General features: G+C 43.1%; 1 protein-coding gene across 3 annotated transcripts in view; it reads left to right on the top strand.

Annotated features, from left to right (window-relative positions):
• Positions 1-444: 444 nt before the first annotated feature.
• The window catches only part of MFAP3L (microfibril associated protein 3 like), a 51323-nt gene continuing 31127 nt past the window's right edge, over positions 445-20640 (top strand). The window contains exons 1-2 of one of the 3 annotated variants that reach the window (XM_068278799.1): positions 445-516; positions 3738-3901. Coding sequence is in view for 1 of the 3 variants with exons in the window: in XM_068278798.1 (XP_068134899.1) it covers positions 11735-11788 (54 nt within the window). In the remaining 2 variants the exon portion in view is untranslated. Of the gene's footprint in view, positions 517-3737; positions 3902-11711; positions 11789-14826; positions 14926-20640 lie in introns of those variants that run through there. The other 2 variants (XM_068278800.1, XM_068278798.1) reach the window with 2 other exon arrangements.

The raw sequence follows: 20640 nt of genomic DNA on the forward strand, positions 1-20640 counted from the left end.
GTGTCATCCTCACAGCTGTCTGTCCCAACCACCCAGAGGCCACCAACTCTGCCTCCTCCTGCAGCATCATGTTTCTGGAGATTCAAGGAGACCTCCACCTGCGCATGCGCCACCCGCTCTGCGGTCTATGCAAAGCGTGCTGTCTACAGCAAACCTCTGTTGTGGGCGGGGTGGGCAGAAAAAACACGAACGTGTGGGGGTGGAAAAGATCTTTCACTCAATGCTCCTACTGCCCAAGAGGCGGGACTCGCTCACTCACTGCCGTTTCATAGGTTGTATCTTTGGGGTAGGCAGGAAGACAGTGCAGTCGTGTATGAGAGTTTAGGGCGTGGCTTACATGAAGGCGGGCCGGTCGGAGAGTAGGTGCGTAATGGAGTAATGGGTAAAGCGTGTGAGGGGGTGGGCTACAATCCTTGTGGGCGGTGCGTTTCGTCAGCGGCTGGGGGGGGGGCGGTGCGTCAGTCGGTGCTGAAGACAGCCAGGAGCCGGTCGGGGTGATCGGACAGTGGAGGACAGGTGAGACACACAGTGCAGTCCTAGCTATACTTATTCACTAGCTGAGGACTAGTCATCCCATGCAATGTATGCGGCATGGCCAGCTGTTATTTATCACACTTGTAGCGGCGAGCTGCGCTACTTGCAGATCTTCTGCGCTGCAGCGAGCCAAGTTCTCTCTACTGTGATCATATGCTGCCAGCCCACTCGCTGGATCGTGCTTGTATAACCTAGCCTATGATCCTGGTTACCCCTATGACTAGATGTGTACCTTGCTGGCATCACTATGATAACTCACCTGCCGAGATCTACAGTTTTCACACCTTTCTTCTTTATCTGACTGCTCATCTTTCCTTGTCACCCGTGTCATTGTTTCATCTTTGTAGTTACCGGTATCTCAGTCTCTGTTTTATAACTATCCTCTTATCGTTGATGATGTAGTTCAGTAGTAAAGTGCACCTATGTTCACTTTGTTTTTCTTTGCTCAGTAATTAGCTAAAGTGACTGCTTACAGATGTTTTTATGTAATATGTGTGCCCTCTCCTACTCATAAATGAAAGGTGCCCATACACTTGCTCGATCTCCTCTGCAGATTCGATCATTGTGGTTGAGGGCATATTCACAGTGGGACGTTGTGTTTTAATGTGACGTTAAAGTCACAACGTGTCTGCGTTAAGAGCTAACGCACTGCAAGTAGTGAGTTACCAAAGCGCAACATTTTCAATGCGACGATAACGTCGCACTGTGAACGACCCCTTAGGATTATCATTGCAGTGTGGTAAGCTGCGTTATATGAGGTTATAATGCAGCTCCGCAACGCGGCACTGTGAATGCGACCTGAATCTGCCAGAGACTGATGTCACAACGCGGCTGCCCTATTGCAGTTTCATGAGCATATAATGTATTGCACAAAAGGGTGCGCAGCAGGTGTTTGCTTTCAGGATGAGCCCCTATCTAAAATTTGCTCCTTCCCCCTTCCTGGGCTGTGCAGAGTGTTGGCAACAGAGCATATGCCTGCCAAATCTGTATGGCCACCTTAAAGCCACATATTATTTGGAGCTTTTCAGCTGGAACACTGAACAGTGTACGTTTTCATTGGCTTTGTGCTTTTTCATGAACTATTCCAAAACATAAAACGTAATTAGGGACAGTTTAAAGTATATGGAGAATGCCCCGTGTTTTTTGTTGTTATTGCTTTCTTTACCTATGCGTCATCCTTGCACTAAGTATTTTTTTAAAAATAAATATTAAAAAAAAAAAAAATTTCTATCTCTCCTTCCCAACTAACAGCACTTTTTCTGTAAGCTCAAATTATTTATTACAGGCAGAGTAGATAAGAAGCAGAGAAAGTAATTTAGTCAACAGAAAGCATTTCAATGAAGCTAGAAGGGCAACCCTACAGGTTGATCTTTACTTAAAGAGAATCTGTATTGATAAAATCGCACAAAAGTTAACATACCAGTGCGTTAGGGGACATCTCCTATTCCCCTCTGTCACAATTTCGCCGCTCTCCGCCGCATTAAAAGTGGTTAAAAACAGTTTTAGAAAGTTTGTTTGTAAACAAACAAAATGGCCACCAAAACAGGAAGTAGGTTGATGTACAGTATGTCCACACATAGAAAATACATCCATACACAAGCAGGCTGTATACAGCCTTCCTTTTTAATCTCAAGAGATCATTTGTGTGTTTCTTTCCCTCTGCAGCTATCTTCCACTGAAGTGTCAGGCTGTTTCTTCCTGCAGAGTGCAGACAGCTCTGCCTGTATGTAATTCTTCAGTATGTGAAAGCCCAGCCAGCTCAGAGGAGGATTTATCCAGCTTGTAAAAGATAAGAGAGAAGAGAGAAGCTGCTCTAATCTAAATAATACACAGGCAGTGTGCAGAGAGGGGCCTGGAGGGGGAGATGCATCACAGAACCACAACACTGAAGAACTTGGCAGCCTTCCAGACACAGGCTGACAAGTCTGACAAGAGAGAGATAAGTTGATTTATTACAGAGATGGTGATAGTAGAACGTGCTGCAGTAAGCCAGAACACATTAGAATAGCTTTTGGAACTTGTAGGGTGGAAGAAAACCGGATGAAATTTTTGTTACGGAGTCTCTTTAAGTAGCAAACACAGATTTTGAAGTCAAGCAGCAGCAGAAAGGACACTTCTACAGTAATCCAAGGATGGCAATGATTTATAATAATCAAAATAGTTTTATTTCGCCAAGCATGATTGGGTCATGCCCGGAATTGGGTTTGGCACAATAGAGCGGTACATAGACAGAAAGGCAGGAAAGAACGTCAGAATATGACAGTAATACCTCATACTCATATATACATACACAAATATACATTCAACATCAAATATACATTCAGCATCAGTATTCATTTTTCAAAAACACTGCTGAAGTCTACCAAAGGTGCAGAAAGAGTCTGAACAGTTGAAATATGATGACTGGTTGCTCGAAAAAAACGTTTTGTTTTTAAGTCCGCTCCTCTGCAGGTGGTAGGGCGCTGATAGTGGGCGGTAGAATATTAAGGGAGTTCAGGAGGCTAACGGCCATCAGGAAGAAAGAGTTCTTGTGTCTGGTGGTCTTGGTGGGGATGGCCCGGAGTCTCCGGCCCAATGGAAGTGGGGTAAAAAACCAGTGGCCTGGGTGAGAGAGGTCACTTGCAATCCTCAGTGCCCTGGCACGCACTATTGTGTTATACAGGAGGTCAAGTGGAGGCAGGTTATTGGATTTCACCTGCTTCTTTTTCTTTGACCAGTGATACAATTTAATATCAATAGAGAGAGCTAACCGCCCTACGGAAGATGATGGCGCTATATCAATAATAATACTCATGGTGGTGACATACTGATCTAAAATCACGGTCAAGTAATAGATTAGATAGGTACAAATCAAATGAATAGTGCTAGACTAATCTAATCACTACAGATTCAATCAGCTCTTTCTGCTACAGTTGTTCAATACTTCAAGGTGTCTCTTGGATTCTTCAGTTCTGTATAAAAATATATATTGTTCATTTACGTGGTTTTATGTATCGCCATTATTGCAGGTTTTCAAAGAGTGTTTTTCAGGTTTTATAAAATGTAAAAATCATTTTTGATGGCACTGTAGATAGAAATAAACAGCCCTGTTACAGCATAACGTGTCTCTGTGCCAAACCAAAACCGTTAGTATTTTTATGAAAATAGACTGGAAGACCTGTAAATGATATCCCTCAAAATGAACTTTATTTGCATCTTTGCAGCTCTGATGCCTCCAAGCTTGTTTACTATGGTGGAAAGACACCTTGCTTCTATGTGAGAGAGATCACTCCAGTCTCCACTTAGCTGTCTGGTACATCACAGCTTCTCCGTGGCCATTCAGGGCTATCTATGATTGTGATCAGGTGATGGAAGATGGAGATCTACTGTGAGTAATAAATTTTCTGATCTTGTTATGTAGTCAACGGGGGTGTAACTACCAATGAGATCCCCACAGCCAAATTTATGAACCTTGTTCCGAATTCCGCCGAACAGAACTTCAGTCTTGGCAGACAGGCACCATGGCAGGGGGTGTAACTCGCCCTTTTCGCCATCTCTGTACACTGCCTTCCATGTCATATTCCAGCTCTCACATACTTTCCTTGTAAAGGAGATATTATGTGAGAGCTGGAACGCGAGGTGGAAACCGCACACAGAAGCGGTGACAAGGGTGAGTTACACCCTCTGCCACGGTGCTCATGTGCAAAGATTCAGGCTCAGATAGGCAGAATGTGGAACAATGTTCCAAGTTTGAAGATGCAAATACGTCACCACTACTAATGGATAAAGTGAAATGTACAGAATGTTTTCTTTTTAATTTGTTTCCATGGTAAAGTCTTCTAAAAAATACAGCTACTACTGTATATAGTGGCACTGTTACAGCTGGCAAACAGTGGCGTAGCTAGAAACCTCTGGGCCCCGATGCAGAATCTGGATGTGCGCCCCCCCTCCCAGCAACAACCCCCCCCCCCCTCGCAACACCCGAAGCACACACATATCCAAATCCCCATAGCTGTGCATGGCATGGCTATATCAATTCCGCTTTCCAGCAGCATGGCTGCCACGTTCAATTTGCAAACATACGCAGCACCCAGAGGAAATAGGGCAATTAGTAGCAAGATGCCAGTCTGAAGGAAAATAATCGTTATGTGCGCAGCATTTACCTGATAATAATTATTATGTGCGCAGCATTTACCAGAAAATCGTTATGTGCGCAGCATTCACCAGAAAATAATAGTTATGTGCGCAGCATTCACCAGATAATAATTATGTGCGCAGCATTCACCAGAAAATTGTTATGTGCGCAGCATTCACCAGAAAATAATCGTTGTGTGCGCAGCATTCACCAGAAAATAAACGCAATGTGGGAGCTTTCACCAGAAAATAAACGCAATGTGGGAGCTTTCACCAGAAAATAAACGCAATGTGGGGGAATTCACCAGAAAATAAACGCAATGTGGGGGCATTCACCAGAAAATAAATGCAATGTGGGGGCATTCACCAGAAAATAAACGCAATGTGGTTGCATTCACCAGAAAATAATCGTTGTGTGGGGACAGTCACCAGAAAATAATCGTTGTGTGGGAACAGTCACCAGAAAATAATCGTTATGTGGGGGCAGTCACCAGAAAATAATCGTTATGTGGGGACAGTCACCAGAAAATAATCGTGATGTGGGAGCAGTCACCAGAAAATAATCGTTATGTGGGGACAGTCACCAGAAAATAATCGTTATGTGGGGACAGTCACCAGAAAATAATCATTATGTGGGGGCAGACAGTCACCAGAAAATAATCGTTATGTGGGAGCAGTCACCAGAAAATAATCGTTATGTGGGGGCAGACAGTCACCAGAAAATAATCGTTATGTGGGGACAGTCACCAGAAAATAATCGTTATGTGGGGGCAGTCACCAGAAAATAATCGTTATGTGGGGGCAGTCACCAGAAAATTATCGTTATGTGGGGAGCAGTCACCAGAAAATAATCGTTATGTGGGGGCAGACAGTCACCAGAAAATAATCGTTATGTGGGAGCAGTCACCAGAAAATAATCGTTATGTGGGGGCAGACAGTCACCAGAAAATAATCGTTATGTGGGGACAGTCACCAGAAAATAATCGTTATGTGGGGAGCAGTCACCAGAAAATAATCGTTATGTGGGGGCAGTCACCAGAAAATAATCGTTATGTGGGGGCAGTCACCAGAAAATTATCGTTATGTGGGGAGCAGTCACCAGAAAATAATCGTTATGTGGGGAGCAGTCACCAGAAAATAAACCTGTACAAATAAAAAAATATTCACTCACCTGGCCAGCCTCTGACGCGAGCTCCCCGACGTGCAACCAGCCTCCCTCCTGCAGCTCCTCCAGCGACTATCCTGCAGCGGAGCAGCCAGTTTCTCCCTTGCTGACAGGCAGAGTGCAGGGCTACGGCAAGATGGCGCCCAAAGCCCTGTACTGGAGACACAAATAGTCTCTAGTGCAGCGCTTTGGCAGCCATCTTGCCGTAGCCCTGCTCTGCCTCCGGGAGAAACTGGCTGCTCCGCTGCAGATCCTGCTCTGCCTCCGGGAGCCAGATTTCAACACCTGGGGGGTCCAGGCCCCCGGGCCCCTCCCTTGCCTTTTTAGGAGGCGGGCCTGGTCGCCACGGCGACCCCTGCGACCGCGGACCCTACACCCATGCTGGCAAACCTTAAGTGACATTACAGTAAGTGTGGCATTAAGCACCTTTTGACTTAATAAGAGAGGTTTATAATGATGTATGCCGTTGGGGGGGCTGGGGGTTAGAGGGAGCGTCATTGCTTGCAGCGGGCTGCTTTTGTACATTTAGCAGCTTTCATATTGCGCCAGCTCAAACACTGGTGCACATGACAGAAGGGGGCCCCGGGCTCTGCCACCATTTGGGACCCCCAAACCCACATTTGACACCGAGGGGGAGCGTAGGTAAGATCCGGTGCTCCCACCACCAGTGGATTCACCCACACTGCCGCTGAATGCAAAACACAAGAGAAGAGCTCCCATCCAGCACTCTGCCATATATATTGGTCCACAGACAGCCTGTCAACCAATCAGGTGTAATTGTATACACCCGTGTCTGTAGTACCAAATCTAGCAGGAACTGTATAAGTCCAGCAAAAAAAGGAGAGAGGGTTCTGTCACACATAACTGTAGACTGTGACCAGCAGGGGCACCACGTGCAGGTAAACCTCTCACGCTTCCTCCCTACACTAACCTGCATCTGCATACTGGAAGCTGCAACAAGGAAAGTATAAAACACAGACACTGGTGCACATGACAGAAGAGGGCCCCGGGGCTCTGCCACCACCATATTGCACTAACCACAGGGTCACTTTAGGTCACTTCTCAGTTAATCAAGTGTTTTTCCTATTAAATGTGAAAGGCAAAGCATAGTTGAGATAATGTGAACCATGGGAGGAGGTACTCTGCAAAAGTGTTGTTAATAAATGGGTACGTTCTATAATAATGATGAAAAAACATTGGTCTAGATTGAAGTCACACATTGAAAGGCACATGCTTTTACCTTGAGTTTAGTGTTAATGTATGTCTTTAAATATTAACAATTCACAGAAAAATGGAGTTTAAATGTAAAAAGTGATGGTGATACTTTAAACTATGTCTGCGCAGTCCTGCCAAAAAATACACTAGGTAACTGGAACTGATTTATCATCAACTATTTCCAGCTAATTATGAACAGAGCGTACAGTCCTGATTGCTCTTTTACCTGCTTCTCCCAACATTGTGTTTTCACGATTTGCCAGTGTAAAAATGAAGGCTTAACTAAAAGCACATTATGTGCTGTTCTCATCCTTATACCAGCAGTTCTGTAATTCCATGAATGGATAATATGTTGCTATGTGTTTGTCTGGGTTCCACAATGTGTATGTGGGGAAGTCTGCGTGTGGTGAATTCTTCTACGCTCAGCCTTTGTATCTCATGCAAATGATCCTATCAAAAATCACATCTTCATGTAAGAAGCAAGACAGGTTCCCTGGCCATGCCAGACACAGGAGGGAGAATGCTGAGTATTACAACCTTCTTTTCACATTTTCATTCTCATTCTTGAAATATATGAACTATATGCTGAAATGGAGAAACAAAAGCAAAATGAGCACATATGTTTCACTGTATTGCCCACTTTTTATTGAAAATGTTGTTGACTTTACACATTACTTGTCAGCAACTGTCCATCCTACTACTTCTGTGTTGCTGATATTGTGGTGAAACCCACTCCACTGTGTGATGTCAGGACCTAGATCCTGACAGTTTGCTGTCTGTGAACCTTGTTGCATTGTGGGATAAACAGTTTTTTCCCCAATATAATTAGGCCTTATTCACACAGAAAGTTGATAGGGGTGGGTGCACTGGTTTAAAGAAGATCTTTAAAGTGGACCCAAATTAAAAATACAAGATTTCAGAAATAAAATCTATTTTCTAAATTATAATAATAAATAGCAGCCTTTTTTCAGCTGCATGATGACAAATATAAAATATTTTACATTTATTGGCGGAACCCCTCCCCTTCCTTTCAAATTGCCGGGATTTTTCCGGCAAACTGGTGGAGTAGGTGGTGTCCGGCAATGGAGGAATTGCTAATGGCTGCCCCCAGTATAACCCTAGCTATGAAAAGAGAAGGGTGAAAATCGTGCACTGAAATGATCATAGGTTTGAAGGAGTGTTTATTTATTTTTGTATGTGTCAGAGTGGTGCAACTAAATATTTTTAATTAAAAAAATGTTTGGTTTGGGTCCGCTTTAACCCAGGATGGAACTTCATCCCAATCAGTAGCAGATACCCCCTTTTCCCATGAGAAATCTTTACCTTTTCTCAAACAGATCATGAGGGATAGCTCTGTGAATGATACTGTGGTGAAACCCCTTCTATAGTGGTCCTGACAGTTTGTTGTCAACCTCATTGTATTGGGGAAATAACTGCTTTTTCCAACTGCCAAGCAAGCAGAATCTCCTTCTGTGCATAGAACTATCAGTATGAACATTCCATACAGATCACCGGGTAGGACTAAAGCTGTGTCCACCTGTGATACTTTTCAGAATGTAAATCAGGGAGAGGACAGATTTTACAATGGGCAAACATTGACTAAATCTATAAATTAATATTGTAAAAGATAAGCAATTTTATTCATTATGTTCTTTTCATTACAGTTCCTCTTTACTGAAATAAAACACATACCTGACTCTAAATTACATTTTGTTGAAATCTACTGTAGATTTGTTATCCTAGTCATTTTTCCAAATTCTTCTCTTCCTTTTCTTAAACTGTGTACTTATTTTTGTTACCTCTGTACTTGCTTGTTTGAAGAACAGGTGCCTTTGTGATTGCCACATAATGCTACCAAGTGACAGACGCCAGTATACTCACATTTTCAGAGGATTTTCATTGGTCCAGACCAGAGGACCATTGTTAATCGTTTGAGTTTTCCAGTTTGGACCCACATTGGTCTTGGACAGATGGGAAGATCCTGTAGGGAATTCTCACGTGTACGCTATGATTTGGAGAGGGTATTTTATTAATAATGCTATGATTTTGTACAGCACTTTTCTCCTGTCGGACTCAAAGCACTTGAGAGCTGCAGAAACGTAGAGTACACACAACAGGCCACTGTGCTATGTGAGGGAGTCTTGCCTAAGAACTCTTTACTTATGTCAGAGGCGTAGCTGTGTGTGTTCGTAAACTCTGAGGCCTGGTGCACACCAAAAACCGCTAGCAGATCCGCAAAATGCTAGCAGATTTTGAAACGCTTTTTCTTATTTTTCTGCAGCGTTTCAGCTAGCGTTTTGCGGTTTTGTGTAGCGGTTTTGGTATAGTAGATTTCATGTATTGTTACAGTAAAGCTGTTACTGAACAGCTACTGTAACAAAAAACGCCTGGCAAACCGCTCTGAAGTGCCGTTTTTCAGAGCGGTTTGCGGTTTTCCTATACTTAACATTGAGGCAGAAACGCCTCCGCAATCCAAAATCTGCAGCAGCCCGGGAGTATGCGTTTCTGCAAAACGCCTCCCGCTCTGGTGTGCACCAGCCCATTGAAATACATTACCCTAGCAGATCCGCACCCGCAAGCGGATCGCAAACTGCAGCCGAACCGCTCTGGTGTGCACTAGGCCTAAGAGAAGATACAGTGCATTTTCATTTTAAGTTTTCAGTCCCATTATCTATGCTCTGTTCATCTATAGGGGGGTGTGTGTGTGTGTGTGTGTGTGTGTGTGTGTGTGTGTGTGTGTGTGTGTGTGTGTGTGTGTGTGTGTGTGTGTGTGTGTGTGTGTGTGTGTTTTGAAATCACCAGGTACTGCACTGTATGGCTATACAGTACATAATCTAGAGAGAAACAGAGAGATCTCACTAAGCCTACTTTTAACATTTTTTTGCTGGGAAGGGAAATACACCTCACCCCTCTGCAAAAGCTGTTGAAATACGATCTATGCTGTGCTCACATGTGTTTACAAAGCAAACTGGATATGACAGTGCAGTTTTTAGGAATACAAAAGAGTAAGGCTTCATTCAGAACAATTATCGCAGATTGACGTGCGTTCGAAATGCAACGCGTACGATTGCATGCCATCTGCGCCGCTATGCTCTGCGCTGCTGATCCTATTCCCTACAGTGAATGGGTCAGCGCTGCAATTCCCAAAAGATGCATGCAGCAGTGCAATAGTGCATTGCACTGCTGTGCAGCCCATATGATGGGAACAGTAGCAGTTCTTGCATGTTGCACACTATACACACTGCCGAAATGTGCACGTATAGTGGGAACTAGGCCTAAGGGAGGAAATTATCAAGCTTGGCTACAGTCAGAGGTAGTAAAGATGGAAAATGCCTGAAACAGTTTTCTCTTTTATTTATTACATGAAATTCACTGAAATAAAATACTTATGTTATTAAGTAAGTAGAACAATTATTTATCTACTTGTCTATGTTTTTTTACTGAGATAGTTTGGCTGTCCCTGCTGCTGTAAAGCATTCACGACCAAAAGCAAAGGTATTACTGATTTCTTTTGGATATTGTTCTATAAATTAATGGTGGCAAGCCTGCAAACGTTTCAAGCTTATTTCATTTATTTGTTTGTGTAACTTGCTCCATAAGTCAGCATACTAGCTACAAGCTATGGATTGTTACACTTACTGCATCTGAGTGAAGATCGTGTTTGCACATGCTTGGTCTTTGATGATTTTCTAGCGCATTACTTAGGTATGTGTAGAGTTTGTAGCTATAGCAAATGGAATCTGTCATAAAGAATATGCTTACATTATTATGTGACCTACATACCTTGTAAGCTTGGATCTGTTACATGACCTGTTTATATATGCATTAGGTACTTGTTTGCTTACATTAAAGAGTAACTCAGGTCTTTGACAAATGAAGACTTTCTGTTGCACTAGAACACGGAATACAATATTTACCATTTTTTGTTTTTTAAAAATATATATTGTAAACTTCTTAAAACTGCCTTGCTAGCAATAACTCCTGGGAGAGCAGCCCAGGAGGATGCAGGGAAACCAGGGCTGTAGGAGGGGCCCAGCTACTCGCTCTCCCTCTGATAGGGGGCCATTCTCCACAACAGGTGTTGTGGCCACACTTGTCATGCGTGGGGAAAGTCTTGGTAGACACACTTATGGAATAATAAAAAAAGTGGACATATATTTCACTTGTAACGGCTGGCTTGTAAGTCTGAGCAGGCTAGCTGAGAGATGTAGCTGAAAGCATGTCACCTGTCAAATAGCTCAAGGTACAATTCCCTTCTGTTTCTCAATGGTTGCTCAAGGTCGAGGTTTTCTCCACGCCATGTCACTCACCGCATCCAATGATAGGCAGGAGATGGTTATCACAATGGATGCTGATACGATAGAACGAACACTGTGCTTTGTATGTAATCCATTTATTTTGATTAGCACCCCTAATTTCAGCAAAACGTTTTGTTTATTTCTCTTTGCGTAAAAAAATTTAGTGTTTATGCACCATTGTACTATTGCTTTCCCAGCATCTGGCTTTTCAGAGCTCTTTACAAAAGGCAGACTTTGTGAAAAGTCCTTGATTTTGTACTGCAGAAATAGTCTGCGTGATTAGTTCAGAAATAAACTGCGCTGCAGCATCTTTCGGTGATCTGTGTAATCTCTGTCGCTGGCAAGCTTAATGACGTGCCTCCTCTTCTATAGAGATGCCAGATTTGTGCCAGCTCAGACTTATTTTCTGATGGGAAAGGACACTGCAGTTGCTGAGCTTCATGTTGCAGTCAGCTGGGAGCAAGTAAGCACTCAGGCAAATGAGAGAGCTTGATTCGCTTGAATGTAAGCAGAATGCATGTAAATAGTCTGAGGTATATGTGCTGTGTAAATGCTCTGTGTACTCTGCAATATTCCCCTCAAAGGTAGGGCATGCACTGAGCAATATTTTCAGTAGATTAAAGGATAGACTGAAGAGAAACACTGAATCAGATTAGCGATTTTTGTTAGTTTAAACATGAATTGTGAATTTCCATTAAATAATTACTGAGCGCAGGTGGTGTGTGGAGGGGGAAGTGGTGACAGAAGTACAGTACTGCTTTTGGTCACAGTGAGGACTGCTGAATGGTACTGTTGTGCTCATAACTTTACATACTCTGGCAGAATTTATGATTTATTTTTCAAAGAATATCAATGATAAACTTTTCTTTCACCTATGATTAGTAGTTGGATGAAGCCATTTATTGTCAAACTGTGTTTACTCTTTTTTAAACTATCATGATTAGGGATGGCCCTGATTAGGAGAACTCATGGAGAAGCATGTGATCAGTTTGATCAGCTGATAGATTTGTAAGGTCCTGATTTGCTGTGATGACTTCCTGATTTAACATGATCAGAACCTTCCAAATCTATTAGCTGATCAAACTGATCACATGCTTCTCCAGGAGTTCACCTAAGCAGGGCCATCCCTAATCATGATAACTACCGAAATGATCCTGATCAAACGTTTACATGCTCCAGGAACCTACACTAAGAAGGATATGGATTTTTCCTTTTAAAATAATACCAGTTGCCTGACTGTCCTGCTGAGTCTGTGCCTCTAATACTTTTGGCCACAGCCCCTCATCAAGCATGCAGATCAGGTGCTCTGACTGAAGTCAGACTGGATTAGCTGCATGCTTGTTTCAGATGTGTGATTTAGCCTCTACTGCAGCCAAATAGATCAGCAGGACTGCCAGGCAACTGGTATTGTTTAAAAGGAAATATCCATATCCCTCTCATTTAAGGTTCCCTTTAATACTGTGTAATGCCCACTTTAACATAAATCACAGCTTGAAGTCTTTTGTGGTAGTTGTGGCTGAGACTCTTTTCTTCTCAAAACGGTAAAGCTGACTATTCTTCCTGGAGAAAAGCCTCTAGTTTCCATACATTCTTGGGCTGTTTTGCATGAACTGCATGTTTCGGGTCTCCCCAGAGTGGCTCAATGATATTGAGGTCAGGAGGCTGAGATGGCCACTCCAGAACCTTCACTTTATTTTGCTGTAGCCAATGAGAGGTCAACTTGGTCTTGTGTCCTTCAAGTTTCATTGTCATGTTGGACTGTCCAGGTACGTCCCATGCTCAGCTTCCTGGCTGATGAGTGCAAATTTTCCTCCAGTATTTTTGATAACTTACTGCATCCATATTGCCACCAATTCTGAGCAAAATGTGAAGCTCAAACCTCCCCAAAACATCAGCAATCCGTCACTATGTTTCACAGTAGGAATGGTGTAGCTTTCATCATAGGTGTTGTTGACAATTTTAGTTTCATCTCCAAATAACTTTGTGTCAGAAGGTTTGAGGCTTGTCTATGTGCTGTTTGGCATGTTGTAAGTGGAATTGTGGCATTTGCATAGTAATGGGCTTTCTTCTGGCAACTCAACTATGCAGCCCATGTTTCTTCAAGTACCTCCGTAATTGTGCTTCTTGAAACTGCCACACCACATTTTTTCAGAGTCCTGTATTTCACCTGAAGTTATTTGGGTTTTTTTTTCCTTGCATCCAGAACAATCTTTCTGGCAGTTGTGGGTGAAATTTTAGTTTGTTTTCCTAACTGTGGTTTGGTTTCAACAGATCCCATAAGTTTCCACTTCTTAATTAGAGTTTGTATACTGCTGATTGGCATTATCAATTCCTTGGAAATGTGTTTATCCCTTTCTGGTTCTATAGAGTTCAACTACATTTTTTCTGCAGATCCTTTGGCATATCTTTTGCTTTAAGCCCCATGACTTAGAATCCACAAACTTAAGAGCAGCACTCAATGGAAGGGTCTGCCAGGAGTCCAAAAACCTATTGACCTTTAATACACAGGTGAGGATGGCTCCCTTTAGTAGCCATTAAAACCCTTTTGTGTCAAGTTGTGTGCATATTATCAGGCCAAATCACCGGGGTATGTAAACTCTTGATCAGGGTCATTTGGGGACTTTTTGTAGTCATTAGGATTTCAAAAGAGTAAACACAGTTGTTTGGCAATAAATGGCTTCATCCAACAACTAACTATGAGTGAAAGAAACTTTTTTGTGCTATCATTTATATCCTATGAAAAATGGTTGAGAAACCATAAATTCTGCCAGGGTATGTAAACCTATGAGCACAACTGTTTATAAATGAGTACAGTATGTGATTCTTGCATGTAGTGGTGATTGTTTTTCTTTTAAAGAAACCCTGTACTGAGAAAAATGGCCCCTGGGGGTTACTCACCTCAGGAGGGGAAGCCTCCGGATCCTATCGAGGCTTCCCCCGTCCTGCGTCCCACGGAGGTCCCGCTGTGCCCCTCCGAACGCCGGCGATGTAAATATTTACCTTCCAGGCGCAGTAGCAGCGCTGCGCTCTGAAGTAGGCGGAAATACCCGATCTCAGTCAGGTCTGTTCTACTGCACAGGCGCAAGTCTCCGACGCCTGCGCAGTAGAACGGACCTGACTGAGATCGGGTATTTCCGTCTACTTTGGAGCCAAAAGCCGAAACAGCGCCCCCGCTGGAGCCTGGAAAGGTAAATATTGAACAGGTTGACTGATTTGTCGGTCCGGCTTTGAAGGGCTGCAGCGAGACCCCCGTGGTACAGAGGAGGACGGGGGAAGCCTCATTAGGATCCGGAGGCTTCCCCCCTCCCGAGGTGCGTACCCCCCAGGGGACGTTTTTCTAGTTACTTTGTCTCTTTAAATAAACCCAGGCTGTTCTAGATTTATTCAAATAGAAATAAAAACTATCTCTGGGCTTCTGTATAGGACTGTAGTTGCAGAACTTCTACCTGAACTGAGAGGGATATGGAGGCTGACATATTCGTTTCCTTTTAAACAACGCAGATTGCCTGGCTGTCCTGCTGAGCCATAGACCCCGAACAAGTATGCAGATCATAGGTTTCTGGCTGAGGTCTGACTGGATTACCCACTTGCTTGTTTCAGGTGTGTGGTTTAGACTGGTGAGCAGTTGTTTTTCTGCTTTCTGTAGCTCCGTTTGATTGAACTCTGGGTATTAAATGCTTTTTAAGATGTTCAGGTTCTTATCTTTATTTTACTAAGCCATTCTTGAGCTGAATGCTGTGAAATATTGTCTTTCCTCTGCAGTCTGCAGGTGGAACAATGTCTTTAGGATACTTGCTGGAAACCATAGCAACAGTAAATGGCTTGATGCTAAAGATTCCCAGATTTCACTTCTCTGTTTGTCTCATTGGTTTTTGCATAGTTTTGTACCCAACCTGCTTCGCTTTACTTCAATCATTTTTCAGGGAAGAGATCCTACAAATCTGCAAAGATGCTGGTACTGGCTCTGTGTATACTTAAACTATATATAGACATATGACCATTTTTTTAAAGGGGGGGGGGGGGGCAACAGCAGCTTTAGGCCCAATCAGTGTAGCTTTGGCAGCTAATTTGTGATTATACTGATGTTGGTGTCAGTTTCAGTTTATTATCTTGTGCCCTGTTTTTGCCTTTACTTCAAAGTTTGGGCTGACGTTGTTGTTGATATTTGTTATTTAATCCCCTTGCCGGTCCAATTCCTGCGGCAAGGGGGCAGCGCAGCACTTTTTTTTTTTTTTAAATCATGTAGCGAGCCCAGGGCCTCCCTCCACCCACTCCGATCTTGGCGATCAGAGTAAGCAGGAAATCCCGTTCAAAACGGGATTTCCTGCTGGGCTTCCCTGGTCGCCATGGCAATGGGGCGGGATGACGTCATGGACGTCGGGAAGTCAGAGGGAATCCTGATCCACCCCTCAGTGCTGCCTGGCACTGATTGGCCAGGCTGCGCAAGGGGTCTGGAGCTGAGCTCGGGATAACCGGCAAGAAGGTTAAAGGATACCCAAGGTGACATGATGAGATAGACATGTGTATGTATAGTGCCAAGCACACAAATAACTATGCTGTGTTCCTTTTTTTTTTCTTTCTCTGCATGAAAGAGTTCAAAATCAAGTACAGTGGGTTGCAAAAGTATTCGGCCCCCTTGAAGTTTTCCACATTTTGTCATATTACTGCCACAAACATGAATCAATTTTATTGGAATTCCACATGAAAGACCAACACAAAGTGGTGTGCACATGAGAAGTGGAACGAAAATCATACATGATTCCAAACATTTTTTACAAATAAATAACTGCAAAGTGGTGTGTGCATAATTATTCGGCCCCCTTTGATCTGAGTGCAGTCAGTTGCCTATAGACATTGCCTGATGAGTGCTAATGACTAAATAGAGTGCACCTGTGTGTAATCTAATGTCAGTACAAATACAGCTGCTCTGTGAGGGCCTCAGAGGTTTTCTAAGAGAATATTGGGAGCAACAATACCGTGAAGTCCAAAGAACACACAAGACAGGTCAGGGATCAAGTTAATTAGAAATTTAAAGCAGGCTTGGGCTACAAAAAGATTTCCAAAGCCTTAAACATCCCACGGAGCACTGTTCAAGAAATGGAAGTATGGCACAACTGTAAACCTACCAAGACAAGGCCATCCACCTAAACTCACAGGCCGAACAAGGAGAGCGCTGATCAGAAATGCAGTCAAGAGGCCCATGGTGACTCTGGACGAGCTGCAGAGATCTACAGCTCAGGTACGAGAGACTGTCCATAGGACAACTATTAGTCATGCACTGTACAAAGTTGGCCTTTATGGAAGAGTGGCAAGAAGAAAGGCATTGTTAACAGAAAGCATAAGAAGTGCCGTTTGCAGTTTGCCACAAGCCATGTGGGGGACACAGCAACCATGTGGAAGAAGGTGCTCTGGTCAGATGAGACCAAAATGGAACTTTTTGGCCAAAATGCAAAACGCTATGTGTGGCAGAAAACTTAACACTGCACATCACTCTGAACACACCATCCCCACTGTCAAATATGGTGGTGGCAGCATCATGCTCGGGGGTGCATCTCTTCAGCAGGGACAGGGAAGCTGGTCAGAGTTGATGGAAGGATGGATGGAGCCAAGTACAGGGCAAACTTGGAAGAAAACCTCTTGGAGACTGCAAAAGACTTGAGACTGGGGCGGAGGTTCACCTTCCAGCAGGACAATGACCCTAAGCATAAAGCCAGGGCAACAATGTAATGGTTTAAAACAAAACATATCTATGTGTTAGAATGGCCCAGTCAAAGTCCAGATCTAAATCCAATCGAGAATCTGTGGTAAGATCTGAAAACTGCTGTTCACAAACGCTGTCCATCTAATCTGACTGAGCTGGAGCTTTTTTGCAAAGAAGAATGGGCAAGGATTTCAGTCTCTAGATGTGCCAAGCTGGTAGAGACATACCCTAAAAGACTGGCAGCTGTAATTGCAGCAAAAGGTGGTTCTACAAAGTATTGACTCGGGGCCGAATAATTACGCACACCCCACTTTGCAGTTATTTATTTGTAAAAAAATGTTTGGAATGATGTATGATTTTCGATCAATTTCTCACATGTACACCACTTTGTATTGGTCTTTCACGTGGAATTCCAATAAAATTGATTCATGTTTGTGGCAGTAATGTGACAAAATGTGGAAAACTTCAAGGGGGCTGAATACTTTTGCAACCCACTGTATGTAAGTGACTGACCCAGTCCTGACTCGGACAGGCTGAGAGGCCACAGTGTGACCCTCACTGTTAAGAAATTCCAACTATAAAACACTTTCCTAGCAGAAAATGACTTCTGAGAGCATGAAAGAGATAAAAAGGGCAATAGTTCATAGATGTTAGCTCTGGCATACGTCAATGAATGTGTCATTGAGCAAAAACAATAAAACAGTTAAAACTTTAAAAAGCAAATTTAAACAAAAAATAAATCTCTGGAATATCTTAAAAAGTCATTTTTAGGAGAATAAAGATAGCTACTATTGTTTATTACATTAGTTTATTTTCGCCTCAGGTGTCCTTTAAAGCAGTCCCAAAGCAGTTTAAAATAAACAGTTGGATACTTACCTGAGTGATTCTCCAGAGGCTTCTCATGTCCTCCTCAAGACCATTCCCAACCCACGATTGCTGCTTAACAAGTGTCTCTTTAAGTAATAATCAAACATAAATATGTACTGTACTATAGGAATGGTAAGCTAGCTAGAAGGAAAACTATTATAAATGAATATAAAGATACCCTTTCCATTTCCAAAGCATTGTAGTAGGGATTGTAGGAGACCTTTGTGAGTGTAAGAAGGTTCCCTGCAATCTCCCCTTACAATTTCTTGTTTTTAGTCAAGTAGTGTAGTTACTAAAGCTAATGGAATTTTCAAAATTATAGTCATGCCAACATATTTATGGAGTTAATCATGCTGAAATTTGGTCCCAACTTATAATTCTGATGTCTAATAACAGTCTGGGGCGAGTAAAGTGTAGGCATAATGCAGATTGGACATAGCTGGTAGCTTGTTCAGACTGCAGATTGGAACAAATTATACGAAAGAGTGCCCAGTGAGGGACAATGATGTCCTTTCATAGTCACTCAGTGACTTGGAACAAACAGAGTTTTCATGGAGCTTCTTAATTATGGGAATAGTCTTGGCTAGAAAGACACTGCTATGTTTACAAATGAGAAAACACGAAGACATGGCAACGTAAGGGTTTTTGCCTCTTTCTGCAAGGGTTGGGCCCCTCCTTGTTGAGTATAAGGCCATCACTCCCCTTCTACTACATAATAGCCATCATTTGTGTAAGAGAAAGGCTGGGAGCACACTAAACAGAATTGCTTGCCTGTTTCAGTAGTGCAATCCTGAAAAACACATGCAATTTTGCTTAGTGTGCTACCAGCCAAACAGACCTGGAACATTATCTTGGTTGCTTGGGGCAACAAAAATCCTTTTGTATAGATTTTCTTTACCATGTCAAGGTGGCCACACACGATATAATAATTCCATGAAGATCGGATTCCCCAAAAATCAAAACTGTCCAATGTGTTAACCTAATAATAATCTGATTATTTGTATAGCGCTTTTTTCGTTTTAGGCTCGAGAGCTGCAGCCACAAGGCTCAAGAGGCCACCCTGCAGTGTTAGGGAATCTGGCGCAAGGACTCCTTACTGAATATGTATTACCCTAACCAGTATACAAACCCTGGTCTCCCATATCAAAGTCAGAGCCCTTAACCAGTACACTATCCAGCCACTATGATGTGCAGGGTGTTAAACTGGGAAATGTAAAAAAGCAAAGACGGAATTTTATACTAATTATTGTTTCCCAAGTAACATTTGTGGTAATGTAATAAAGTAGGGCAGATTATAAAAGCTGGCTTTTATCATAATGCAGTATTTGCCTAAGCTGTCTTCTGAAGGCAAACCTAGTGTTACAAAGTAATGTACAGTATCATGACTGTTTTATGAGTTGTCTTCTTGATTGATTACAATGCTTACTCTTCAGGCACTGGTGTACTTCTCCTAGAATGCGTCAGCATTTCTCCTCCATAGTCTTTCTACTGTAATACAAGTACAGGCTTTAGAGTAAGAGAGGGATCACAAGTTGCTCCATGAAAGACACCCGTGTCTGCAAACAGGATTGCACGTGGTGTGCTGAAAACCAGTGCAGCAGGCAGCAAGTTTTTTATCTATTTTTTTTTTTCCTGCAAATGTGACCCAGCCAATTAGACTGTGGCTTCTGGTGCAATTAGTGGAATCCCTGCGCGATTAATTTAACCACTTAAGGACCACAGGCTTAAACCCCCCCTAAAGGCCAGGTCATTTTTTACAAAATAGGCCACTGCAGCTTTAAGGCCTCGCTGCAGGGCCGTACAACTCGGCACACAATTGATTCCCCCCCCCCCCCCTTCTTGACCACCAACAGAGCTTTCTGTTGGTGGGCGAAGATCGCTCCGAGGATTTTTTTATTTTTTTTTTGACAAATATTTATTGTATTTATTTTTGAATAAATCAGCTTATTTTTTTATTTAATAACCCTCCCTCCCCCCGCCAGCCAGCCTATCACAGCGATCGGCTGTCATAGGCTTTAGCCAATGAGAGCTGATTGCTCCTGTGTCCCAGGGGGACATCACTGCCATAGATCGCAGCGATGTACAGACTAAATAGATAGTGGTTTCACCGTCTAACAGTCTCCTAGCGAAGCTTGCTGCTGGGAGAGCGGAGATGCACGCACATCTGTGTGCGTGATCTCCTACAAATCCCTTCCCCATGACTTTTGCCTGATTGGTGTTAGGTGGTCCTGGGGCTGCTGCAGCGTCCACGCCCATCGGCGTGACGTGGCTGGCATCCAGTGTGACCCCTGCCTAAGATGCTAATGGATCTTAAAGAGACTCCGTAACAAAAATTGCATCCTGTTTTTTAACATCCTACAAGTTCCAAAAGCTATTCTAAAGTGTTCTGGCTAACTGCAGCACTTTATTCTATCACTGTCTCTGTAATAAATCAATGTATCTTTCCCCTGTCAGACTTGTCGGCCTGTGTCTGGAAGGCTGCCAAGTTTTTCAGTGTTGTGGTTCTGCTATGAACTCACCCTTCCAGGCCCCTCTCTGCACACTGCCTGTGTGTTATTTAGATTAGAGCAGCTTCTCTCTTCTATCTTATCTTTTACTAGCTGGATAAATCGTCCTCTGAGCTGGCTGGGCTTTCACATACTGAGGAATTACAAACAAGGGCAAAGCTGTTTGCAGGAAGAAAAGAGCAGCCTGAAACTTCAGTGCATGGGGGAAAGAAACAAACAAATGATCTCTTGAGATTCAAA

This window comes from Hyperolius riggenbachi, chromosome 1 (genome assembly GCF_040937935.1).
Source record: "Hyperolius riggenbachi isolate aHypRig1 chromosome 1, aHypRig1.pri, whole genome shotgun sequence".
NCBI lineage: Eukaryota > Metazoa > Chordata > Amphibia > Anura > Hyperoliidae > Hyperolius > Hyperolius riggenbachi.